Source organism: Sphaeramia orbicularis, chromosome 14, assembly GCF_902148855.1.
Source record: "Sphaeramia orbicularis chromosome 14, fSphaOr1.1, whole genome shotgun sequence".
NCBI lineage: Eukaryota > Metazoa > Chordata > Actinopteri > Kurtiformes > Apogonidae > Sphaeramia > Sphaeramia orbicularis.
Window position 1 is genome coordinate 41,639,963 of NC_043970.1, and position 12,171 is coordinate 41,652,133.

Below are 12,171 nucleotides of genomic sequence, written 5' to 3' on the forward strand. Positions count from 1 at the left end.
GCAGGAAGCTCAGATAATCCAATTGTAGGTCAGTGGGATCTGTCATTAATCTTATTCCTGCCACTGGATGCTTTCTGCTGACCTCTGCCTGTCAGTTTGCCTGCAGTCGTGTAGGTCAACAGCGTGGAAATGTTCGCCAGCGCTGTGACCTACGCTACAGTGAAGAGGGAAGGGCAGCCTTTAATATTCTATGAAATCACACAGTCAACTTAGAAAATTGAATGTGTCACAGACAAGCTGACAAAAAAAAAGCAGGAGTCAGGAAGATGCAGAAATACCCCAAAAAAACCCATAGATTCAGGACATGAGCTTGTGCATTTGCGTTTCTTTCCCTGCCTTACAGTATGCTTCACATAGATACCGCTGCCACTACTAATACAGATGTATGCACACAGAGACCCCCGAGATGTAATGGCCACTCAACTGAGCACATAAATGGCATGCTTAGCTGCACTTAGGCTCATTTCTCTTCTTATTCATGCTTCCTAACATCGCCACGTGATCAAATGCCTGGAACAGCGCGTTAAGTCAGTGGTCCAGCAGCAAGACTTCGCCTCATTTATTAAGAGGCTTTCAGGCAGTTGAAACTATACCAGTGATAATATCACCATATAAAACATTGAATTATTAATTATAATCCTGACAATATAGAGGAAATGTGATTATTTTCACTCCGTTGCTTTTTTATAGATTGCAGATTATTCACAACAGCTACTAATTGCTTCAGGTCAAATACCATTTTTTTCGTCTATATTGTCACTTTTCTTGTAATTTCTTTGATTATATGGTGTGATTTTTCTTTCCACTCTGTCCAATAAGCCTCTAAAGTTTACAGTGGAAGCTCTCATTTGTCTAGGTCATCGTTCATCCTTGGTTGGGTTTGATCTTGAAAATGTTTCATCTCTCATCCAAAAGGCTTTATGAACTGATCAGAGATTAAACATTGTCACGATCAAAACAAGTGGTTCCAGGCACAACAAACCCCGCCCCTCACATGTATTGTAGCTTATTTTGGCAACGATCCAGCTGATGTCATCATGTCTATACATGTGCTGATGTCAACATATCAATTGCCTCTATATATGTGCCAAGTTTGAAGTAAACTGAAACAAAATTTATGTTTTTATAGACATGTGAAATTTCGCCCATTGTAAGTAAATGGGAGGAAAAAAAAGATTTTAAAGATTTACAAAAAGTTTGAACTTTGACCTACTGTTCCCAAAATGTAATGAGATCCATTCTCGGTCACTGCCAATATATAAAGTCAATTTGGTATAAATTCAACCAACAGTTTTGCTGTTACAGACATGTGAAATTTCACCCATTATAAGTAAATGGGAGAAGAAAAAAGATTTTAAAAATTGATAAAAAATTTTTTTAACTTGGACCTACTATTCCCAAATGTAACGACATCTATTCTGGGTCACTGGTAATCTATAAACCAAATTTGGTATGAATTCAACCAATAGTTTTGCAGCTAGAGCAGTGTTTCTCAACCTCTGGGTCAGGACCCCACATGGGGTCGCCTGGAATTCAAATGGGGTCGCCTGAAATTTCTAGTAATTGATAAAAATAAAAACTTACTATTAAAAAATATATGGTGAGTTGACAGAGACAATCACAATCCACAAAAGACATGACAAACTGTGAAGCTGAAACTGAAGCACTGTGGTACTGTTTATCTTTCAAATGTTCATTGTGGTCAGTTTCAGATGCTGCAGCTCTTTCATAATTCATAGTTTGAGTTCTTGTTTGTTCAGTATTAATTGTCAGTCTTGTAAATCCAAGCTGGACTGACTGTACATATCCTGACCAAGGAAAATAAAATTCTCACTTTGTACAGTAATCTACACCTGGCTTTTCTGTCCCTGTCCATAATAATATACATTATATAGGCTAAATGTTATCTAAAATTAATGTTTATTTGTAACATAGTGTAGCAAACAATTACATGATAAAAACAAATGAATTTTAGTGAGAAAAAAAAAAAGGCCTCCGTTTTGAATGTCTGGGGTTGACAGAAATCTGTGATGTTACAATGGGGTCACGAGCCAAGATAGGTTGGGAACCACTGCTTTAGTAGAAAAAAAAACAACACCACTTGTATCCGTGCACAGTCATTCCTCTTGGTTTCGGTTGAACTTTGAAAACAACTAGGGAAGTCTCTAAACACTCACACATAGACAATGTGTGGAACAAAACTGCAAAGACACTTCAACCAAAGCATAAAAAAAGCTCTATCTGGATGATGGAGAAAGTGTAAAACCCTCCGCCCTAGAATATAAACTGTTGCCAAGTGGCAGGAACCAATGATGCAGCATCCAACACTTGAGATTTTACACAGAAAACTGTTAGTATTTCTCAAACAGAGGCTCAGACTCTTGTTGAGTTTTGCTCAATAATTCAGAGGGACCACTATGTATAGTGGCTCATGAAAACACGGGAGAATATCAATAATTCACTGACATCTCGTGTAAAAATAGTCAACAACACAATGTGAGACGTGACTGCTTTAAAAGTGTGGTTGGAATGAAAGGGAGGACGGATGACTTGGATGAAAATGGACCGATAAGTTAAGATACTTAGGGCAGTAAAATGTTCAAAGTGACTCTAACAATGTCAGAGGGTCATCTGTCCAGGATAATACTGATGGATCATTTACCTCTGAATGATAAATCACCATTTATTACAGAGTAAGGTAAGAGTAAAGGACAAGACAGGGAGGGAGGTTCAATCTTGGAGTCTGAAAATTACATTAGATATCACATCTCAATTAAAAGGAACACTTAAAGTCGAAGTTAGTAAGAGTCAAAGATACTTAGACTGAGGATGAAAGATTCTAATCTGGCCTGTTTTACTGCTGATGAAATGAAAAGACGAACCTGTGGCACAGTCATTTAAGTTTCAATTACATGTTTTGCAGTCAAGTTCTCTCCTGATGTTGATGACGGTTAGTCTTGTGGGGGGGATTTTAGCTGTGATTGGAGTGATAAGGGTCAAGTTTGATGAGTTTCATTATTTTTAACTTTGGTTTCAATGACATAAATAATAATAAAAGAGATGTAAAACCTCATGTGTGTTCCATCCACGGTCCAGCTACTTCACTGACTGTAGAGCTGCTGTAAATGAGCCTTGTCTGTTGTAACACCTCACAAAACAATTATTTATGGATAAGAAGTCAACCCTTTAATGGGTAAGTGACTATTTTTGGTCATTTCAAGACAGTGACAGGAACAGTTCCAGTGAGGACAGTGAGTCAACAATCTCAGGTCCAATGTGGTCTCCAGGGTCTGTAAGGTCCACCTCTGCATGAAAAGTGAGTGTACCTGCTTTGTTAGGTACCATGAAGTAATGGTACTAATGTAAGGAATGATGTTCAAAGGGATCATGTGGATGTGGACAGGGGTCTGGATCAGCACTTATGTTGGTCTAATGTTCTAAAATGTATGTTCCTTTCACCTTACATGTGTTTTTCTTGTATTTTTTATATATACTTCTTAGATTTGTTTATGTATTTTGTCACATATGGGCAAGGAACCAAATATGGTAACTTCTTTGACCTTAATTTTGTATATAATAAAAAATTTAGAAAAAAATTCACAAAAGTAATTAAGTTTTATGTCCTCCAATAACACACTAAGGTTGAAACGTTGAATTTCAGAGTATTTCTGTGAGTGCCCTATAAAGGGTTAAAGATCATCAGTCCATTCTAACTTAAAGGCTGGAGTCGTGTGTGTTTAGTCAAAATATCTTTGACATAGTAGTGGACAAAAATGTGAAAAAGTAAAGGCTCATGGAAGAGGTTGTTCTCACCATCACTGCCAAAGATGATGCATCTAACATGATACATTTTCAAGTACCAGCCACGTGATAGATGAGATCATACATCATATAAACACTGAAGAGCACTTATGGGCATTTTCTAATTTTGAAGGCTTTTATTAGCAAATAAATCACATTTATGTTCAGAGTAAATTCGTGCCTCTGACAAACTTTTGGCCATGACTTTAGTGCTAGTCGTAATCCTCCGGTTTCCCCCACCTTTAAAAACAGGTGCGTATGGGTTAATTGTCCTGTCGGTGCCCTTGACTACGGTGCTGATGAGGATCTGGAGTTGGTCCCTGAATGCCTTTAACAGCACCACTTAATGTGTGCTATGTGTTAATGCTAATGCCATGTACTGTGTATGTATTAGGATGGATAAAATGCAGCAACATAATTTCCCTACAGCGATAATAAAGCAAGTCAATGTTAACCTTTAACCTTTAAAGGTATATACTCTTATGTCCTTTCATTCTAATGAAATAGCCACAAGTAACATTAAACACGCCCATTTGGATCGTATTAACCACTGATATATGGATGGATGGATGGACGGACAGACAGACAAACACTTTATTGATCCTTTGCAGGAAATTGGTTACGACAGCTATACAAAAAAGGAGCATTGTTGTACACTTTTAGTACATTTTAAAATAACAGTAGTGTTTTAAATGTATGTTCTTATTTTAGTGTTTTACGTATGGTTTTAGAACTTATTTATTTATTTATTTATTTTTATTGACATTGAGTATCAGACATTCACATTCAGTACATCACATGTACATATAGTATACATCTGTTGTCTGCTCTAAATGCCAGAATAATATTTTTGTTTTATGCCAAATAACCAAATAAAAGAAAGAAAAAAAAGAAAAAAACTATGAACAAGTAGGGAGTGATTTTTTCCATTCAGCACAGTCACTAATTTGTGAAAACAAAATCATAGAACTGATTTCTATTGTGTCTTATACACATTTTTAGTTTAGTTCGTTTCGAATATGCAAGAAAACAAAGTAATCCTACTTAGTCCTTATAAATGAAACTGTAAGAAAACAAAACAAACAAAAAAAACAAAAACCTATACATAGACATGAAAACAAAGCATGACTTCATCTGCACATTCGAAAAGGAGTAGGAGGAAGTATAACTTAATTTATTTTTAGTGTGGATGCATGGCTGCAGTTTCTATTTTGTGCAACTTCTGCTGCTGTCTTGTATGTATATGTATCTTTTTTTAGGCGGGATAATGCACATTAATGAGCACATTTATACATTCTATTTCAGTATAAACATGTACATATGCCGGAGTTAGCGTCAGTGGTACTTTTCATCCGCAGTCCCCACTTAATAAATAACAGTGATCTGTGCAATACAGTGTAATAAACAGAGCAACAGAACTGTCTTGGCCAGGACACTCTTGAAAAAGAGACTTTTAATCTCAATGACTTTTCTTCCTGGTTAACTAAGGGTTATAATAATAATAATAATAATAATAATAATAATAATAATAATAATAATAATAATAATAATAATAATTAGTATTTGATATGATGTAAGTACATGAGTCACAAATATATAAGCCCTAGTTGTCTCCACGTGTTTGAATATAAAAATGTCACATATTAAAACTATAAAAAATGTTGTTTAACTGCACCTATTTACACTAATCTATGGGAACAGAAGGATTAAACAAACACACTGGATGAAATATGTCTACTCTTCCAAACACATTAAACTAAATGTACTTCTCCGTCTCCTCCTGTCTTCATTAAGCCCCTGTGTTGTGCCTCATATGCACTGTCCAATTTCCCATATTTCAAAAGCAGAACAATAACCAGCCAACAGGTAATGCTGACTGCAATCTCCCTGCCTTGCTTCTCCCAGAGCTGCATGATGGATGGCCCCCCATTACGTCCCACTGGCCCTGCCTCAAGTAATTCCGCTCGTGTTATGGTTGCTCAAACATTACACATCCCAGTAATTAAACCCACTATTGAGCTTTGCTTTTGCGCTATGTCCTTTGGCATATGTGTAATTCCTACAGATAAGGGATACAGATTGGACATTAAGCAGCTGTAACTTAAAAAATGTATGCAATATAACAGCACAGTTTCACTTTAGTATATTAATAACATGAACAGACTAAATGGAAACAGATGTTTTAAGCTTTAATTTTTATAGTGGGTACAATCTAACTACCACAAGCAGAAAGGTTTAAAGAAGTAATAAGAGAATAAACAATACAGTTTAACATTGTCCTAAATAATAATAATAATAGTAAAGCATAAATAAAGGCAGTATTAAGGTTGTAACCAATGTAATCACAGAGAAGAATGGTAAAAATATAAATATTGTATATTAAATATCAGCTCTACTCTATTTCTATGTTTTTATTGTTTTGTGCGACACTTGATTTCTGTATCTATTTTACTGTTGCTTGAACTCTAATACATAATTTCCTTTGTGGCACATAATTTTACACAGGAATGGACTGAAACATCTGTTTCTTTCTTTTTTTTTTTTTTTACAACTTCTAGTGTATTATAGCATTTTATCGGAATTTATAAAGCTTTATCAACAAAATAATTGTTTATTAATAAGTCAAATAATTGTTCACACTTAATGAGCATATAACAGCTCCTGAAGTCTGACACACCCACATTTTTTAGCACAATTTAGTCTGAAATTTCTGAACAATATCATTAATTTCATGTATTCGGAAACTCCTCTGTGTCCAAGATAAATGCGAAAATACATACAATGCCAGATACTGCTCATTCTTCTATCTATAATTTCCCTCTTTTTTCTTTTTTTTTCTTCTTTTTCTTTTTTTTTTAGTACATTATGCATGGTCAGGCTGCCAACACTACTCAGTCTTTGACCTCTATTAAAGCTGACATATTATTATTCATTATTTTATTCATATATTATTATTATTCATTAGAATTCCTACAGATTGGACCTTCAGTATGGCTGTTTGTGCTGAGCGCTTTCAAAGTCACTCCACTTTCTGGTCCTTTTTCATGTGACAAGATAAAAAAAAAACCAAAGTGACACATGTTGTGAGCTCAGCATAGAAAACACTTTAGTTTGTGTTTCACAAGAACAACCTGCGCTCTGTCACATAGATACGAGAAGGCAACTACGACGTACGGCTGAACACACAGAAGCTTTGCGTCTGATGTTCAAATGTTTCTGAAATGTCTCTAATCCTGACATAATCCTTTGAATTCCCAACTCTGAGGGACAACAAAAACAGTGCGTGTCACGAAGATGCGTCAAAATGATTTCAAGATATGACACGAAAAAGCATTAAATAGCTTCGTTGGAAGGCTAAATAAAACTGAAAACATTAATAAAGTCTTCAAGTGAGTAACATAGCAGTGACACCACTACTGAATGTAGTCTAGAGCTGTTTTCTTGCAGGAAAAATACAAATACAAGCGGAAATGTCAAGGGAATAAAGACGCAGAAACTTTGGAACCCCAGTGGAATCCGAACTACATGAATTTGTGAAACATTCTATTCTGATTGGTCAAGGACAACACTCTGTGGTATATTATTCCTGTAGAAAACACCATTGCTATAAAAAAAAATTGTATTGTTGAACAAATTATTCATTTAGTATTTAGTGAGCAGAATTATAAATGAAGAAATAAAAGGTGATCTTACGATTGTCTTGCCCTCACTTAGTTGAAATTTATTTCATGAGAACAACTAGCTAAATATATTCCAACATCTACGCATCACCTCCTCAAAAAAAAAAAAAAAAAAGAAAATGTTGCAAGAGCGTAAAGAAAAAAAAAACAGAGACTTATTTCAATTTGAGTATAATAGGTGTAGAGACAATGACTCTTGTGTCCTTCATAAAACAAATACCTTTTACCTTTTAAAACAAACACAATTTTACAAGCCGTATCATAAATCATCATCATCTGAACAGTGTCCAACAGCAGATTTAGTTTAAAACAAGTGCATGAAGTACAATGACCTAATGCTGGATGTTCTTCCCTGAGCTCCTCTACACACACAATGCATTATAAAAGACAATGCAGACACACTTGCTCGCACTAAAACAAAGTTGTAAAACTGTCTCTCCTTGTTTTGTTTGTTATCATTTTATGTCTTACAATGATAAGAAAATAAATAAAAGCAGAAGCAACTCTCAAACTGGGTAGAGTGGGTGAAAACTGATAGTGGATGATGATGACTGGTGACTAAAACACACCTTAATAACACAGTTGCACGACTACATCATAGTTTCAATTCATCACCACCGACTCTACTGAAGTCCAACAGCTACTCTGATGATAGCAGGGTTTTACCTGATAAGGCTCGTGCCAGTTCTGGAGGCAGCCGCACTCAGAAGGCCACAGGTCACAGCTACCCCCCTTAGCTCTAACCGCCGCCAAGTGACTGGGACTTCTTGAGGACATGTTGTCCAAATGCCAGGCCGGCATCCGACCACCCTTCCTTGGGAGGGTGGCGCCACCTGGAACGGCTCCGTAATGGTACCGTTGGCCCTGGTGATGGTGATGATGATGATGGTGGTGGTGATTGCCGGGTTGTTGATGATGCCAACTGAAGGAACATGGCACCTCTCCACTGTCCCCCCTTCCATCCAAGTCCGCGAAGCAACTCTGCTGTTTGCTCAGGTAAGCAGTCATGCTGCCGCCACGCCACACTAACCTCTGCTTACTTCACCACTTTGTCCTTTGCTTTCTTTTTGTTCCTCCTCTGCAGGTTTACTGGTACAGTCATCAAACACAAGACACGGTCCTGCCTGATGTATGAGTCGCTCGCCCTGGCAAAATGAATGATGAATGAAGCGACGGGGCTGGCTGCTGTAGCTGCGCTGGCTGGAGAGGGGGTGTGTGTGTGTATGAGTGTGTGTGTCAGAGCTTCTGGAGTGGGAGAAGGATAAATGAGAAAGAAAGAGAGAGAAAAAAAACAGGGAGGAGGGAGATAGAGGGGGAGGGAGTGAGATAGTGAGTAAGAGTAAAAGTGAGTGAGAGAGGAGGTAGGAGGAGAGAAAGAGGAATGGGAGTGACAGAGGGAGAGAAGGAAGGAGATGAATAAGAGAGAATGACGGGATGGAGGGAGGCAGATAAGAACAGCAGGAGATTGAAAGAGAGAGAGAGTTGTCTGTGTGTTGGCTGCCAGCCCTCTGTCAATAAATGAGTCAACTGGCAGAGCTGCTCGACAGCATCCGCACCTCCAGGCAAAAGCAATTGATGGTTGGGGGGTTCAGTGGCAGTGGGGGGCTTGGACTACAAATCCCTGGTCAGCTACAGTGGGAGTGGCCGCATCCAAAAGGTCACAGGACCCATGCACGAGATGGATGTTATTCTGAGAGTGACCAAAGCTCAGGTAGTACAAGGGGCAGGACATTTTAGTGTAAAAACCCAGTAAGCGATGATAGTTCTAAAAAAAAAAAACCCTCCCATTAAAAACATTTAAATTTTGCAAGAAATATGCAATGTTTTTTCCTGGAGTTATTTAACTCAAGTTATTTTACTCAACACGTGGTGCCAGGCACAGCAAACTCCGCCTCTCGCATGTATTGTAGCTTATTTTGGCATCGATCCAGCTGATGTCATCATGTCTATGCGTGAGCTGATGTCATCAATTGCCTCTATATATGTGCCAAGTCTGAAGTAAATTGAAACAAAGTTGATGTTTTTATAGACATGTCACATTTCGCCCATTATAAGTAAATGAGAGAAAAAAAGATTTTAAAAAATTCATGCAAAATGTGGTTTGAAATTTGGTATGAATTCAACCAATAGTTTTGCTGCTAGAGTGTTAAACAAACAAACAAACCGAACCAAAAACAATACCCCTTGCCTCCCCTTTGGTGAGGGTGGAGGTGGGGGGGTAATAAATGCAACTTTTAAGTAGTTCAATCACTGGCAACAACCCCAATTTAAAACTGAAGCCAATGGATGAGTATCTTTGATTGTAATGGGCTCTAGATAGGGGATCCTATTGACTCCTATTTAAAACAAATCAACTTTTCTCTCGAAATTCAATGTTTTTTGCCCCCCAAGAGTCATTCTGGTCTAAACCAGCTAGCTGTGGTAACTTATAAGACACCCCCCCCCCCCCCCCCACACACACACACACACACACACACATATATATATATGACCACAACATGACATGAGACACGAGAGTGTCATGCTATCAGCTACTTTTCAGAATATAAGCAATTACGACAGAACTTAAAATATGCACCATCACTCCATATACATATATATAAATAAAGCAATGAAGCAATAAATATGACTTTTAAGTGGTATAATAAAAGTATAACAGCCACAGCTTGAAACTGAAGCCAATGGATGAGTATCTTGGAGTACAATACCACCCATAGACTTGAGATACTGGCATATATTGACTCCCATTCAACATGGTTTTCTCTGGAAGTACAAAGTTGTTGTTTTTTGTTTTTTTTTTCTGCAGTAGTCATTTTGGCCTAAACCATCTAGCTGTAGTAGCCTACATGACAGCTATATGACATAATAGCAGCAACGATAACCAACACCAACCCACAAAAAAGATAGTGGAAGGTCAGACACATTCCACAACAGACCAAATTAAAAAACTAAATTCAAAAACATACATCAACCCTCCACATTCACATATTTGCTCAATAACTGTGACTAAGTTGTTCAATAAAGAGAAACCACCACATATTAAAATTGAAGCCAATGGATCTTTGAGTGCAAAACCACCCATAAGATGTTTAAAACATGTCAACTATAAGAAATGTTGTTCCTCATTTGCCTTATTTGGACCCTGGTTGTAAATTATTTCTTTTTTAATATAATACAACATTGTCTTGAGCTTTGGTTGACAGTCTGACATGCAGAGCTTCTGTTTATTACATTATTATTTATTTATTTTTTCCATTGACAGACATCTTGTTGCACTTCTTCCCACCCCTTTTCAGGCATGTAAATGGAACTATTGTGCTGTTCTTCTGTCTAAGATTCTTATGATTGTTGATGTTTGTATTATTATGCATGTTTTGCTTGTTTGCATATAAGTTAATATATGTTATTTCATTGCATGTTTGGAATAAATCACTAAATCAAATCAAATCTTTCCTGTAGAGAAACAAAACCACATAAGATGTTGATATATGGAAGTTTCATGATATTTACTGTTACCTAAGAACAAAACCTGGCCTATTATGATAACCTAACTACAGTAGCTGTTACTAGCATCAATTATGGTCTGCAAATTAGTAACAAGTATTGACTGTGTCTCATAACATTAAGGAAGCAGCTGAAATTACTTGGCAGTGCTTCACATCACCTAGTTATCAATGCAGACAGTGTTTTCGGTTAGTGAGTGGTAGAATTAGTCTTCTCCAGCTCCACTTTTCTGTCCAAATGCGGACACTTTTGGCTCAAATAAAGCTAAGAAACCAACTCAATGCATCAAAATGACGTCAGCTTCTTTAAAACAGCCTCAAAGTGCCACTATTAAACTAAGCAGGTGGTAGGAAATGAATATTAATATGCTTTTGTGTCAGCGTGATATGAAACCAGCCATTGTTTGCACCACTACTCTGACCTGACACATTGTGTTCTCTTTTCTCTCAATAGTCTCAATCACCATAATTCTTGCCAGTTCTGCAGCCATTGTATCCTGGTGTATTATTCAAACAGAGGAATTACAAGGCTCATGTTGGAGCTACTGCCATTTACCTTTAACTGTAGAGGTTTATATTTAGACCAATTCAGGAAAAAAGCTGTAGAGCTATGTGTCTTTAGGCTGGAAATAACTGTTGAAATACCTAAAGAATGATAGGGTGGCAAACATGTCTGGTGATGTATTTCAGATATATTATTGGTAAAAATGTAATTAAAAATGATAATTTGTTAAAAAAAAAAAACAACAATTAGTAGCCTATAAAAAGGCTATTACAAAAAAATTGCATAGATTACACCCACCTACAACTAATGACTGACTACAAATTGTGAATGGAATATATGAGATGGAGATTCTGACCCATAGATTGAAGACTCAAGAAGAGCAGTGTCATGATAAATGGGAGAAATTGACAATTTTCATCACAAAGGCTTTTTATGGTCAATGTATCCCAAATGTCCCTTATGTTTGTATTGTACAAAATCCAAAACAACAACAAAAACAAGTGGTGCCAGGCACAACAAACCCCGCCCCTCGCATGAATTGTGGCTTATTTTGGCATTGATCCAGTTGATGACATCATGTCTATGCGTGTGCTGATGTCAGCATATCGATTCCCTCTATATATGTGCCAAATTGATGTTTTTATAGACATTTGAAATCTCGCCCATTATAAGTAAGAGGTAG

The 12,171-nt window shown here is 37.0% G+C and overlaps 1 protein-coding gene across 19 annotated transcripts in view; it reads right to left on the minus strand.

Moving 5' to 3' along the window:
* Positions 1–12,171, minus strand: part of dlg2 (discs, large homolog 2 (Drosophila)) — a 417,220-nt gene that overhangs the window by 97,229 nt on the left and 307,820 nt on the right. Inside the window, exon 1 of one of the 19 annotated variants that reach the window (XM_030154930.1) lies at positions 8,148–8,644. The exons of the other annotated variants lie outside the window; for them this stretch is intronic. Within the exon in view, the coding sequence (XP_030010790.1) occupies positions 8,148–8,489 (342 nt within the window). The 5' untranslated portion in view covers positions 8,490–8,644. Of the gene's footprint in view, positions 1–8,147; positions 8,645–12,171 lie in introns of those variants that run through there. 19 annotated transcript variants of the gene reach the window in all.